The 15,510-nt window shown below is 37.5% G+C and overlaps 2 protein-coding genes across 2 annotated transcripts; both read left to right on the forward strand.

Annotated features, from left to right (window-relative positions):
* Positions 1-2,943: 2,943 nt before the first annotated feature.
* Positions 2,944-9,202, forward strand: LOC144437791 (alpha-L-fucosidase-like). Its single transcript, XM_078126813.1, has 9 exons — positions 2,944-3,185; positions 3,540-3,824; positions 4,454-4,560; positions 5,515-5,645; positions 6,224-6,357; positions 6,753-6,850; positions 7,771-7,903; positions 8,133-8,303; positions 8,950-9,202. Exons 1-9 carry the CDS (start codon positions 2,956-2,958, stop codon positions 9,200-9,202), a joined length of 1,542 nt encoding a protein of 513 aa, XP_077982939.1. The 5' UTR covers positions 2,944-2,955.
* A 1,304-nt stretch (positions 9,203-10,506) lies between these two features.
* Positions 10,507-15,236, forward strand: LOC144437802 (cathepsin Z-like). Its single transcript, XM_078126826.1, has 7 exons — positions 10,507-10,703; positions 11,078-11,241; positions 11,853-12,032; positions 12,396-12,546; positions 12,864-12,939; positions 13,657-13,746; positions 14,322-15,236. Exons 1-7 carry the CDS (start codon positions 10,588-10,590, stop codon positions 14,433-14,435), a joined length of 891 nt encoding a protein of 296 aa, XP_077982952.1. The 5' UTR covers positions 10,507-10,587; the 3' UTR covers positions 14,436-15,236.
* Positions 15,237-15,510: the final 274 nt, after the last annotated feature.

A 15,510-nucleotide genomic window follows, 5' to 3' on the forward strand; every position in this document is an offset into this window, starting at 1 on the left:
TTTAATAGTAAAGTATTTTGGATATATTTCTTAAGAATAACATTAATAGTAACAAGCGTCGGTACGCGGAGATGATAATCTGAATATCACGTCATTCTATGCAAATATCAAGAACTTCAATCCAATCAAATATCTCAAATGACTAGTGACGTGAAACTTGGCATTTAAATAAGAATTGCAGTACGATTTTAAAATGCTTTACATATTGAGAAACGCCTCTTTTGTGGGCTATATTTGTTGTAACCTGGAGTGTTTTAAAAAAAGGAAGGATAGAACTATCTACTCGAACTCGGTCTCTTCGATCTTTGGAGAATCTGGGGCTAGATTATCTAGGCTGGACGATCTATCTGATCGATCCAGCTGGACGATCCATGTTTCTGGTCATCTCCATACCTCCTCTTGATTGGTGGGCCAGACGCTATGTCTTCAAGTTATATTCTGTTGTGTCCCTGTACAGTGATTCCGTGTGTACCCCTCGATGAGTAATTCCCTACTAAAAGTTATGGATAGTTGTTATTGACCTTGAAAAGATATTCAAAGATTGTCAATAACATACTGTCGTTTTAACAGTAATCTGTGCCCCACTCGGTTTAATAATATCACAATTGTGTTTCAAATCTTGCAAGGACTTTAGCTTGGTCGAGAAACAAACAACAGGGGAGGCTCGAACCAGCAGTTATACCCCTTTCCGACTCTTCCCCATTGGTTCAACTGTGCTCTCAATTTCATTTAGCGGACATTTTTTCAGTTAACGGGACACTTTTTACACAAGACAGTGTCTGCATACCGTTAATCCCTGAAAGGAACTCTCCTCTAACACTTTAAACCAATGAATGATCTTGTCATCTTGTCATTTCTATAGAACTGTTCCCAACTTGTCAACTGTTACAATGCAACCAAAATGTGCTACCCTACCTAACACCGTGTTCTGCCGCACCTAATTCTACACCTGTCATACTGTAAAGTGTGTGTAAAAAATCGCCCTTACCTCTAGTTCTGTACGTATCTATCCAAAGACATGCATTGCTCTATAACCACTTCACTACAAAGTGACTTGAGCAGAAAGTGGGTTTCCATTGAGAATTTGTTCATTGACATGACAACGCGTATGTGCACCATGGTTAGCAACAGAGCTATGGGTGGGTAAAAACGGAAATACTGTTCGAATTGGAACTGTAACTTTGCTACATTACGAGTCTTTGCCAGGTTATTGTTAATGGATTTCACACTGAACTTTAATTGGGGAAAACATCGGATTATTTGGTCGAGATATACTGGATGGGATTTCTATAGTGAATTTTGTAATTACCACGATAATGGGTAAGAGGTTATGTAACAGAGCTGGAGATAACAAGGTTGACTCTCTGGTGAAAAACCTAAAAACTCGTCGAATTCGAAGTATAACCTCGGCCATTGTAACTGAAAATAATCGGACACTCTCATGGGTAAAGCTCCATTATTTTGTCCGGGCCTCTGACTTCACCTATAACTATCAGTTGGCAGATTTCAAGTTGACAACTATAACCAATCGACCATCACGATTGCAAACATTGAGGAAGAGGCGCCTCGTAACTACAACGACTCTGTGCAATACCTTACATGGTAACAGGGATACGGAACCCGTACACACCTAGGTAGACCAATACAAACCCTTGCCGACTAATGACAAGGAAGAACTTTCCTTGTCTGTGGATTAAACAATGCTTTCTTTCTTCATCGGAAGAAAGTGTAACAAAGAATATGTAGAATCTTGTAACAGGTTCCTCCGTTCTTGGTGAAGTTGGCGAGAATCAATTCAAGGAAGGGTTTTCACTTAGGCGACTCCATGCTCTTTGGTTTTGTGTGTAGTTCAATAGTTACCATTTACACGAATTATCTGTAAAGTGGTATGACCGAAATCTGTTTCCGATAAATCATATGATATGATTTGATATGCTATTTGTGGTTTTCGGGAGTTATTTCAGTGATGCAAACAATGTAAATATTTTTTTAGAAGTAGTAAAATACACCCTCTCTCTCTTTCTCCACACACACACGCACACACACACGCAAGCACGCTCGCACGCACGCACGCACGCACGCACGCACGCACACGCGCGCGCACACACACACACACACACATATATATATATACATATATATATATATATATATATATATATATATATATATATATATATATATATATATATATATATATATATATATATATATACATTTTTGTATATATATGGCTTCATACACCCTTTGACGCTATAAAAGGACGCCCTCACTTGATTCAACTGATCACCACTATGTGGACTGGGTTTTATTCCATCTATTGCCTGGAATTAAATATAACTTTTTATAATATGAATGTTGAGTGGTAATTCTAATTTCCAATAATCATTTTCAGTATATTGCTATTTGTTTGTGTGCCCCTTGTTGATCATAGATCGCCCATAATATCACGAACACAGCCTAATTTACAGATCACTCACCCACCTTTCGCGATTCGAGATAGATGATAATAGAAAACAATTGACGAGCACACAATGACAACTGTTTATGACAAATGGCAGAAAAAAATGACGTTTGTGCTGAACACGTGATTGTTTTTCAATTCCTACAGCCCTCATTGTTTTTATATCCACAGGGATTTGTGTATGTTTTTCTCCGTTATGGAGCCACTTTTTACTCTCTCCGTACGTGACCTATTAACTACGCCCCAGCAGGTGACATGTTGAATTGAACATTTGCTTATACCGTTTTATGGAGAATGCCGTTGCAAATATGGCAGCGGCCTACATAATATTTTTCATGGCAGATTTCATTAGGACGTGTGTAGATGTTCAATTAGTAATATCGCCCGGTTGATTGGTTCCCTCCACCTGTCGCCAACAGCGTCACTACTAGACTACTAGACTACATGCTGCACTCCATTCGAACTCGTGGTGACACGTACATGGAACAGCAATGATGGATTCTCTGCCAAGCATGAAGTCTCGTTTTGTTCTACGCGATATGATATTGGTATGTTTAGCAATGTCCTTGGCTGTAAACGTTGCGCTTATTCGGTACATCCAGTCGTCACCGTGGATATTTTCACGATCATTCATACCCCATCAACAGCTAGACGAGGCGAAATTGAAACAAAGTGTATTCAATAGACGTGACGCAAATAATTCACCGACAGAACCATCCAGGTAAGCGTGAGTGAGTGAATGAATGAATGAATGTGTGTGTGTGTGTGTGTGTGTGTGTGTGTGTGTGTCCTTGACTATCTCTGTGTGTATATGTGCATGTAACTCATAAATTTCAACATTAATTAATAATCTCATAAATTACTCATTCATTCATTCATTCATTCATTCATTCATTCATTCATCTGCTATTGACTCTTAGAATTGTAGACCGATTCGATTGAAGCCTGTAACAAAACGAACAACACATGAAACACAAACTCAAACGCGCATGCAAACCCAGGGAAACATCCAATTAACCTCATTCTGAGTCGTTACTATGGTAACAATAAAATAATGCCACTGTAATTTTTTCAGGAGATACAACGCTACTTGGGAATCGCTAGATACTCGTCCTCTTCCGTCTTGGTATGATGAAGCCAAATTAGGCATTTTTATCCACTGGGGCCTTTTTTCTGTACCTGCTTATGGAACTGAGTGGTTTTGGTGGAAGTGGAAGGGGAAACAAAATCCAAAACACGTGGATTTCATGAAGCAGAATTATAAGCCAGGTTTCCAATACCAGGACTTTGCTGATCAATTTACCGCAACGTTTTTCGACCCAAACTCATGGGCAGAATTATTTCAAGCATCTGGAGCAAGGTATGTTTTACCAGACTGGAATAGTACTCATTGTGTGTACTTGTAATTACTCGTTAGAACAGTTACTGCAGCGCCGACAACGATGAATCTTTCGGACTTTTTTCAACTTTAAAAAAAAGTGTCATACATCATAAATACAGTTTTGAAAATATCTGAACATGAGTTGTTGGCCTTGAAATAAATTTTAGAAACTTGAATAACGCAGTCGTACATTTTAGTTTTTACTAACTTTCTCTCTCATTTTACAATAGTAGTGCACATATATCCCAAATAATATGGACATTGAAACAATATTTGCTGATCAAATTGTTCGTTGACATGTCTGAATATGTGTAGAGAAAATATTTATTTCACAAATTCATTTGTATTCCGTTCAATACATATATAATTTATCAACATTTTACATGATAATATAGAATATCAACATTTGTACTAATACATACCAGCTGAACAAATTAAAACATATCTTGCCATAGTCTTACTAATTTTATTAAATTTCGACGCTTCTGTATGAATGCATGTCATAAAGAACACAGCAGTTTGTATTGTTTATATTAATGTTTACAGATATTTAGTACGTGTGTAAACGTTTGATAACATCTTTCTCAATATCACCAACTGAATGATAGGTACGTAGTGTTGACCAGCAAACACCATGAAGGCTGGACTAACTGGCCATCTAAGTATTCCTGGAACTGGAATTCGGTCGATGCTGGACCACATAGAGATCTTGTGGGTAGGTTAATTACAAGCGACTATTACAAAGTCAAATACAACAGAGATGAGGTTAGCATGGTGTTTCAGTGATGAGACATAACATTTTATACAAACCCTTACCCAGATTTAAATGATGTGTTTCTCGAAAGGGGTAGGAATTCAACATTAATGTGATGTAAACTCTGTAAGGACAAAAACAAACTTTCGATCAGTCCCCAACACACATCAGCATGCGAAATTATGAACTATCTAATTTCTGAAATTGTTAATTCATTCAAATGCCTCATTAATAATCATCATGTTTACACCAAACAAAGTCGGTTCTTCGTTTACTCATGAGGAAGAAGATGTGTACATGTACTAACTTTCATTTGAATTGACCCAGCTGATAACACAGACAGACAGACATCACATCACATTTCATAACCTCTCCGTACGGGAGGCAATAAATGATTATTGAGGTGCCCCGCACAGTTGGGATGTAGAATCAGATAAGTAATCACGTGTTTTCTGTCAATAGGAAAATACATTTGCCATTGAAATCATCAATGCCACGTGTAATCATTTTAGCAGAAATAACATCCAGGTGTGTCCAAATGTGTCTATCTTTATGTAAAAACAACACCATGTGACATGTCTCATGAGTGATACCCATACTAAACCTTTCCTCTTGTAAATAAAAGAAACATTATAGTTATTTTAAGTATTTTCATCATGATAAGAGGTTGACTAAACCTCGGGCCACTATAGAAAGTGGTTTGATACTAAACCTACATGAAGTCTTACATATCACAAAACATATAATTATAATGTGTATGTGGGGTATTAATTTCCCTCCTGGTACAAATCTATATAAAAGTTCACATGTTTCTTGGGACGATTGCATGATCGGAAGACTTCAATATTTTCTATAAATTGGCGATCAGTAACATTCAAAATGAAATCTTATTTTCATGTAACATGTATCTCACAGGAGAATTGGCGACAGCTCTTCGTAATACTACCGGTATTAAGTTTGGACTGTACTATTCATTGTTAGAATGGTTTAACCCACTGTATATTGAGGATCAGAACGGTGATTTTAAAACCCAGCTTTATATATGGGTAAGTATAAACATATTTCATTCAGACCTTTATCACTCTTTGATTGAATTCATAGCAAAACTTGACCAAAAAGCCAGGGAGAATGATTATGTGTTTTCTAATTGAATTTTTGTTGTTGCCCAAACAGTATATATGCTATATAGATTTTCTTTTATATTTGATATAATACATATTCCTAGGGTTGAGTCTATCCAGATTTGTTCATGGTAAGATGAGGTCGTTTGGGTTACTTTGGGTGAAAATAAAAATTCCAAAGAAATCATGGCTTGTATAAATTAGTACACAGACAAGTAAGAAGACTTGTCTGTGATTAGCATAAATAGACTGTCAGTTGAATCATAGACCAGGATGGAGGGTCTATGATTGAATCTATCGTTGAATCTATGAAGTACTTTCTTCTTGTCGTGTTGGTTCAATGTACAGATGTTGTTTTCATTGACTTTCTTTACTTTTCAATACAACACAGTGGAGATATTTTGACCGATATCAGTCGTTTCTTTCTCATACTATCGGGAAATCAAGGATATCCAAACTTGAGAATATATGTCATTTTACAGTTTATTCCCAATTGTTTGTAGAGTAAAATGATGCCCGAGTTGATAGATTTGGTAACGACATACCGACCGGAATTAATTTGGGCAGATGGGGCTTGGAGTTCGGATTCTACCTATTGGAATAGTACAGGATTTTTAGCCTGGCTGTACAGTAATAGGTAAGGGTACTTACAAAGCAGGGTGAAAGTAGCTAGCGAGAGCGTATGGTTTATTTACACTGAAGGAGAGAGAGAGAGAGAGAGAGAGAGAGAGAGAGAGAGAGAGAGAGAGAGAGAGAGAGAGAGAGAGAGAGAGAGAGAGAGAGAGAGACAGATAGACAGACAGACAGACAGACAGACAGACAGACAGACAGACACAATTTCGTCATCAACTTTGGTCTAATTCATAAGACGCTTCTTTGACGGTTCTTTTGTCAGATTGCCAGTCATGATACAACTGGTACTGTTTCAACAGTATACAGTTAGTACCATTTAGAAAGAAGAATAACAATTTTGACAGCTTTCATTTTGTTAGGAGTTAACTAGAAATTATTGTTCTTTACAATTATTTAAAGCCCTGTTAGGGATACTGTTGTTGTCAATGATCGTTGGGGAAACGACGCGCAGTGTAGACATGGCGATTACTACACTTGTGGTAACAGATTTAATCCAGGTATGTACATATAGTTTACTCCCAAATGGCGTTATCACAATGATATTACATGACCAAAGAAGGAGCGTAGAGTGATAGCGTTTTCCAGAATCTCAGGCTGAGCAAAATAGCTGTTTACCTCACAATTGCAAGTGATGGGGAGGAGGTGAAAATGATTGACATATAGCGTCTCTATACGGCCAATCATTGCATTCATATATATGCCATTTATTGGCTTTCTTACTATCAAATCGTACACACGTTTAGTAGTGCTTCAGCACACACGTGTATAACCACACACACGTGTATAGCCAAGTAACAAATCTTCATCTTTTGTAAGGGTTTCCTCTCATGTTAACGAGCGATACGATGCACATTTGTTCTGATGACGACATTCTCGCAAACCAGAGTTATTACTTCTACCACTACACTTCGAAATAATAGAAATAGTGGGAGGCTCGTTAAGAACGTTGCCGTAAAACAGGTTTGCGACGATGGATGGCGATCGTTGACCAGGAATGAGAAGTCAATTAAAGTTTCACTGCTCGTGTATTGTAGTCCTTATAATTCATTTGACCCCACGATGTGGTAAATTAACTACGACGTCACCAACCGTTCATGTTGGGGCCCTCCAACGTCTATGACAATACACTGATTGCCTTTCTCTACAACGCCAGTGCATGGTGATGTCAAATCATTCCTAATACAGGAACCATTGTTACCACGTGATGCACTCTGAACCAATCACCGAATACGTTGATACTACAGTATGCAGTATAGTTACCACTATGCAATAGTTCGCTCGTTGCCTTGCTCTGTTGACTTTCAGTACAGCAATTGTCACATTGACTATGCAAATTAAGAAATACAAAGTGCATGAGTCAAATAATCAAATATTCCCCGCTTACAACTTGAAATGATGATGTTAAATTTGCTTTCAGGGTCTGTACAGAATCACAAGTGGGAGAACTGTATGACTATTGATAAGAAATCCTGGGGTTATCGGAAAAATGCAAATCTTCAAGACTTTATGGATATGGATAGTTTAACACGAAAGTTGGTAGAAACTGTCAGGTATGGTTTTAACTTAGTGTTGTGTCTTTGAATGGAGTATAGTTACCATGGTAATTGTGTTGTGATGTAGCTTTAATTGTTAAGTGGTCATTTTCATCTTGACAAATCTTTTTGGTTTTTTTAATTACAAATAAATAAGTAGATATATCAATGACACAATTACGCATATGTCTTATAGTGGTACGTTACTAAAACACGGTATTAAATATTTACCCTCTTTTTCGTTTAGCTGTGGTGGCAATTTGTTGATGAATATTGGTCCAACTGCCGACGGTTTAATCCCACCAATATACGAGGAAAGATTGCGTCAGCTGGGAGATTGGCTTAGGGTGAATGGCGAGGCAATCTATGGTACTAAGCCATGGAAAACACAGGAGGACAAGGCAACACCAAATGTATGGTGAGTATAAGATACATGTAAATGTGTGCTACGGGAAGAACTGCAATCTTAAGTAAATGAGAATGTCTTTTTATGATAATGAAACGTCAGTCATATATGAGACTAACAAAACCAATTTTGCAATATTATGTAAACCTTTTATTTGGGTGAATATATGTCATCAACGACATCCGACTATTAATATTTTAGAGGCTGTAAAACAAACGCAACAACTAGTATTTATTTTGTGGGGAAACATGACATTTTCTGTGTCCATCGAAATATACATGGGTCTTTTAGGTTGCTCTCGACTCCTTGTTATTGGGAAAATAACTAATATGTGATTTGGCTAGATCTTTCTTGCGTTTAATAGGCCTAACTCTCTTAGAAGTAGTGCTGTTGTTATTTTCATTTATGTGAAAACATATGAAAACTGTAGGACAATTCCATAGCACAATCATTTTAGAATACCATTGTTAATATTTCAGAATATGTATGTGTATGTGCGTGCGTGCGTGCGTGCGTGTGTGCGCGCGCATGTGTATGTGTATGTGTATGTGTATGTGTATGTGTATGTGTGTGTATGTATGTGTGTATGTATGTGTGTGTGTGCGTGTGTGATCATGACATGTTTCACAAGTCATCTTTTAATCTGTTTATATCCTAGGTATACAAGTAAACACATCGAAGGAATCCTTGTTGTGTATGCGATTGCATTGGACTGGCCTGCTGGTGGGATTATACAATTACATGCACCCCTCATATCCAAACAAACAAGGGTATATATGTTAGGGTACGAAACACCGCTGTCATGGAAACCGGTCGAACCACAAGGATTGACCATCGACGTATCAACTATCTCATTCGACAAACTGCCATGTCAATGGGCTTGGACACTGAAGATTGAATATATCAAATAGGTGGGGGTGGGGGTGGAGGTGCAGTGGGAGGTTATCTTTACAAAGTGTTCATAACAGTATAATCGTAGATTGGAAGTATTTTCGTATTATGGATGGAATATTTGAATGGTCATCTTTCAAAGTATGAAGAGTTTGTACTTATTTTTTCTCCACAGTACTTATCATTTCACTAGGGTTAATTAATGACACTTTAACATATTCAAATGTAAAGGAGAATCACAGGGTCTTTGTAATTTCACTGCATGGATACTGGTATATTTGTTCAAGGGAACAATAAATATTTCCGTACTCCTCTTGCTAAAAAATTCACACTATATCATGATGGAATTTCTTTATCATTCGATGGATGCATCCTGGTGTGATGTTGACTAATGGATATTAAAGCAGGGGGGGGGGGTCGTGCGCTGCGCATCTTCCGGAGCGCGAGCGCATGTTTTGGCATGTTTACAAACAAGAGTTTGATATTGAAAAATAAAAATTGTTTTTGAAGCATCGTGTGTAATCGTAAGGTTTATGTTGATTATGTTGACTTGTACCGATTTGCATATGTTTCTGTCTCTTGTTGCTCAGTAAACATTCAGTTGTGTGTGTGTGTGTGTGTGTGTGTGTGTGGCGGGGGGGGGGTGAATGTTCAATAAAAAGTCTAATACGACGATGACAGTAACAGGTCGGTGGGTAAATGCATCTGTCACCGGTAGAGCTTGATAGTGGCAGTTTACTCCCTATATTCAAAAGCTTATGTGAAAAAGGAAAAGACGCAATCATGAAGAGATGTACAATAAGCTAAATCTGAAAACGGTAGACAAATTGGTTATAGTAGCAAAACGACGTACAGAGTGTGGAATTAAAGTGATAAAAAGAGATATTCATACTCTTGCATGCAAAAGCAAACATGGTACGTGGTAAACATGACGATTTCAACGGTGACGTTTTATGCTAACCCGTGGTAGTCGGCTTTCTCTTAGCTTAACACAGTCTATATTGTCTAACTCATTAAAAAGGAATGGTTTCGACTGTCAATGCAAGTTTCCAAATGTAGAATGAATAACAGGCGGAGGACGGGTCAAGGGTTATACTTGCAAATATTGGCTTGACCTGTTATAAGAATCCCTTAACCAACACAAATTCGGAATCCGTAGACAGCAGACGATTTATCATGATGCAATCACTCCGGTATATTCGGCCTAGCTTCTATACCGTCGGCGTGGTCAGAGTACGGTAGCGATCGCTCATAGCCGCAGGACTGTCAACGATATATGACCTTTGTTCGTCAACAATGCACGTGAGAAGAGTCACATGATTCAGGTATGTCACTGAACTGTATGTAGGTTTTACAAGTCATCATTTCTTTGAGAAGCCAGGTTGTTGAAGAAAGTGTCGGCACCATGAAGCTGTTCTTGTTGACCGTATCGCTTGTGGTAGCGACTGTCTACAGTCACGATTCGCTGTACACGAGATCCTGTTACAACCCCGAGTTTAACAAGGGTATCGAAGGAGTCAGGTAATATACACGTAGGGGAAAAGAAGAAAAAATAATACCCGAAAATGTTTTAGTGTGACCAGCTTTTGTATCAATGAGTATTGTCCTGATCGCTTTGATATAATCACACCGAATAACAAGACTTGTTTGACAAAATGTATATCATGTATGGAAGGGGGCAATGTTCGCCACTGTATAAATAATGTGAACTGTTTAGAAAAGGTCACATAAACTTTGATCGAAATTGAAGAAACCCATAGCAGCAGCAGAAGAAGGAAATAAACCAGTTTTGGGTTGACCGCATAAACGTAACCATGATATAGGAAATTATTAATATCTCGTTGATTACTCATAATCATATTAGGCATATAACTGTTTTAATGACCCTTCTCCAGGACATATCCAAGGCCTCACGAGTATTTGAATGTCAAAGATCTACCAAAGTCATGGGACTGGCGTAACGTCAATGGTACTAGCTATGCAAGTACAACCAGGAACCAACATATACCGCAATACTGTGGGTCTTGTTGGGCTATGGGAAGTACTAGTGCAATGGCAGGTGCGTGTACTCTTGAAAGAGAAACAGATACCAGAGCTGAGAAAAAAATCTAAAATTTTAACTTTGCCTAGTCTGTGCTTATTATATATTCCGTGGTGGGAGTATGTCGTTATTGTGACATTATAGCAAAGTCCTTCTGAAGGACTTCTAGGTGACAGCCTAGATAACAACAATGGTTTGGAGTGACAGTGATGTCATAGCTTTCGATAGTAAGAGTAGGACTCAGATGAAGTACCTTAGCTTGGGATCAGCCCACCACCTTGTGTAAACATTACAGACACATTCTACAAGGGAACGGCCCATCGATTAAACCGTAATAAGCCCAACTTCGACTGAAGATAGACATACAGCCATTTAGATAGAATGCAACTACACGAGTCTTTCAATTTTAATACTTTATTTATAATTATACTCTGTATTATTTCATTTTTGGACCAAAACCACACACCCGTACTAAACTATTTTAATTTGTATGAGAACCGTGTGTACAGTTTGAGTTTCACCTGCGTGTAAGCATGTGAGTGTTTGTTTGTCTGACTGTATGTGTGTTTGTTTTTGTATATTGATATGATTTGATTTGTATCGTGTCGTATCGTTGTCATGCTTTTTAGATCGTATCAACATCAAGCGTAAAGGAGTGTGGCCATCAGCCTATTTATCTGTACAGAATGTTATAGATTGTGGCAATGCTGGTACCTGTGAAGGGGGTGGTGATTTGGGTGTGTATCAGTATGCCCATGATAAAGGCATACCAGATGAAACATGTAACAATTACCAAGCAGTGGATCAACGTAAGTTCACGTCCATATTGTGTCTAGGATTGGGGTTAAACTCTGTATTGTGGTAACCCTTCGCTAGGTTAGATCGGCCATAGATTTAAAACCCAGTGAGAATTTGTGGCCCGTTTCTGGCCGATGCTTCAAGAAAAGTCTAAATCTATGTTTAGCCTACTGTTGTGGAGTAATATATGTAATCTTTACTGAGACGTTTTGAAAGTTGATTATCTGTAGGTCTGCGTAAACAGTCAAGAAATGAGAAATTATCTCCAAGAATCGCAGATTATAAATGTACCTGTATTGAAAATAAGTATCGTGTCTGGTCAGTCCGTTCCTAAACACTTCTGCATATGCCAATGACGTATGTTTTGATTCCAGCTTGCAATGACTTCAATCAGTGTGGTACGTGTACAACGTTTGGTCAGTGTGCTAAACTCAGCAATTACACTGTATGGAAGGTTGGTGATTTCGGTAGCGTCAGTGGACGGGATAAAATGATGGCAGAGGTGTATCAAAATGGGCCAATCAGGTACTCTATTATAAATGAGATAAAATATGTGAATGACTAAAACAATTAAATGGATAAATAAATAAATAAATAATCATATGCTTATTATAAAGTCATTTTAATCGATGGAAAGTTGTTGGGAATTTGTGTTGATAATCCCACTTCAAGTTATCCTAACTTCTCTATGAGATGTAGGTCTAATATTATTAGAATACGATACGATAGGACTCTCGAATATACACAATATCTTTATCTCTAAGTGGTTCAAATAACTCTGTATATGTTGGCATTATTTAAGTTTGAAAATTACCGAATGCACCCTTTGTTCCTCTGCACAGCTGTGGTATTGACGCCACGACAGCATTGCATTCCTACACAGGCGGTGTATACTCGGAATATAACCCAACACCAGGGGTACGTATATACATTGTAGTAAACCACATGCCTCGCTCTTTACGGCACCGTCCAAGCCCGCTAAAGAGACTTTGTTTGCTTCAGCAGAAATGCGTGCTAAAGCTTGCGAGGACGATATCATATATCAATATTACAAAGTGTTTTGGGATCTAGACGGAATATGAATGATATGTGAAAGAAGTAAACAGACCACAAAACGATAACCAGCAAATGAATATATTTACGAAGTTGGTTTGATAAGTAATATAAAAATGATACATGATATATAAGGGTCGATCCTCTATGATGTGTGAATATTGGATGATGTGCGAGGAACTTCGCACTATATGTGTAATTTAATTGGTGTGCACGCAACCTTTCATAGTGACATGTTACTAAAGGTACATGTACTTTTAAGCTAGGGACGAACGCTATCGTATGTAAAACAACACGAACCTACTCTTGAGGGCGCTATCGCATTGATCTGTATGTGTGACTTTATTAGCATAATGACGCCTAAAAATATATATTCATGCAACTTATTACTGTTAGGTTTTAAAAGAATTTCTTGTCACGAATGATTAATTGTTGAAGATTTTACCGAGAAATTTCAGCGTCAAAATTTACCAGCCAACACTGGAAGTATGCATGCATGATACGTTTTGACCATCGACGGGTGAGAAGAGTTGTAGCAATCATTCTTACTATTTCATGTACCATTTCCACTTTACACTCCAGATCAACCATATCCTGTCAGTAGCTGGGTGGGGAGTTGATGAAACCGGAGTTGAATACTGGATAGTCAGAAATTCATGGGGACAACCATGGGTAAGAAATATACGTACTGTACGACATCTTTAAAATACTAAATCCTGACTTGTCAAGGAAAGGTTGACCGTTTCCAGGGTTAGAGAATTAAAATATGAAGCCCGCCCCTTGCGGTCGGAATATAAGAGAGATTACCTCGATGACTTGACTTTTCATAGTTGTTTCAGTTTCGTTTGAAAGCAGTTTTAAGATTACACATGCCGAACATGAAGTACACAGAAAGAATGAACTCTCCATTCACATAAGAATTTATCATTGTTACAATAATTTGAACACTTTCAAAGTAAGAGCATATTCTGTATACAGTAGACATTCAAGATGAAAGAAGAAGAAAAACATCACGAGGAGACTTACTTTATATTAATTATTTTCAAATCCCAATAAGTATATGTTATTTGCACAGACGCTGTATGTATTGTATTTAGTATGTTTCTAAGGGTCTGACTCTCATGAACTTTCACCATATTCACAAAGAATCATCAGTCCAAGAAAATCCACAATTTGAAATCAATTTCTGACAGCAAAAATGACGATTTTCATTGTTTCGTCTTAACATTACCATCGTTGCATTACAGGGTGAACAAGGCTGGCTTCGCATCGTTACCAGCACATACAAGGGAGGACAAGGCGATGACTACAACCTGGGTATTGAAAGCGGTTGTGCATATGCAGATCCTATTGTGTCTTGAGACGCTATGTAACGACAACAATCGTGAGACTTTGAATATTGCTTTAAACAGAAATCAATTTTATTGAAAAAATTATACACCAACAATATTCAAATATGCCAATCAAAAAATCCGGCCATCCTTTCCATAAATAGACTTCAGCAATGATTTACATTTGAAAATTAAAATGAACGAACGAACGAACAAACAAACAAACAAACAAACAAATAAACAAACAAACAAAAGCTTATAAATAAATAATAATAAGATAAACGGATTGTGTTATATTTTCGATTATGCGCGACATTTACCGTCATTAATAATCAAGTTGCTAGTCTTTTAAAGGTGAAAGGTACTTTTATACGATAATTTTCCTTGCAAGATTTGCTTTATATGTAGTTCTATGAAATGAAGAACTTAATCAAATGTTTGAATTGTCATACAGCTTTTCATCTTCGCGTTATCGATGTTAACCCGTTCCTCCACTAGTCTCAATGAATAGCGCCCTCTGTCAACTGTCTTTTTGAATTTCAGATTATTTCCATTACTTTCACCTTATAGAGTAGTTGTTCCTTTTTTCTGTTAGTGCTGAATTTCCAGCCCTCTACCGCCACCATGTGCAATATACAACATTGTTAGCCATTTACATCATATCATGAACTGTATGAATATATGTTTGTTATCAATTTCAAAGTGGGTCTATTTCTGGTTGAGTTGCTAGACTCGTTACAGCTGCACACAGCTACTCGTCACTGTTCTTATACGTTCGTATATTGGTGTGAACTAACAGTTATTTGAAAATAAAACACAGTGTAAATTTTGATAACCGTTTTATTACTAGTCTTTTAAGTTAACTGCCGCCACAAACATTCAAGATGTATCTATAAATTCGTACAACACCACACTTTAAAGTTTAATTTGCGGTATTTGAATGAGACGAGCCTGGATACAATGAAGACAGTCAGCCAATTATCTCGGCCAGATAAAATACTCTAGATATCTCAACAGTTCGTAGAACTTCAAATCATGATGATTCTAACTTGCTTCTAAATTTTCCAGGGAATAACTGTACAACAGAAAGGCGCGATCGATTTCC

The sequence above is a fragment of the Glandiceps talaboti genome, chromosome 7 (assembly GCF_964340395.1).
Source record: "Glandiceps talaboti chromosome 7, keGlaTala1.1, whole genome shotgun sequence".
Classification (NCBI taxonomy): domain Eukaryota; kingdom Metazoa; phylum Hemichordata; class Enteropneusta; family Spengelidae; genus Glandiceps; species Glandiceps talaboti.

What these genes read in the sequence shown, in the direction of transcription:
- LOC144437791 (XM_078126813.1), top strand. Translation starts at nt 2,956, where the DNA reads ATGATGGATTCTCTGCCAAGCATGAAGTCTCGTTTTGTTCTACGCGAT. An exon ending in GCCTGGCTGTACAGTAATAG is followed by an intron (nt 6,358 to 6,752) that starts GTAAGGGTACTT and finishes AATTATTTAAAG; the next exon opens with CCCTGTTAGGGATACTGTTG. An exon ending in AAGTTGGTAGAAACTGTCAG is followed by an intron (nt 7,904 to 8,132) that starts GTATGGTTTTAA and finishes TTTTTCGTTTAG; the next exon opens with CTGTGGTGGCAATTTGTTGA.
- LOC144437802 (XM_078126826.1), top strand. Translation starts at nt 10,588, where the DNA reads ATGAAGCTGTTCTTGTTGACCGTATCGCTTGTGGTAGCGACTGTCTAC. An exon ending in AAGTACTAGTGCAATGGCAG is followed by an intron (nt 11,242 to 11,852) that starts GTGCGTGTACTC and finishes CATGCTTTTTAG; the next exon opens with ATCGTATCAACATCAAGCGT. An exon ending in TTACCAAGCAGTGGATCAAC is followed by an intron (nt 12,033 to 12,395) that starts GTAAGTTCACGT and finishes TTTTGATTCCAG; the next exon opens with CTTGCAATGACTTCAATCAG.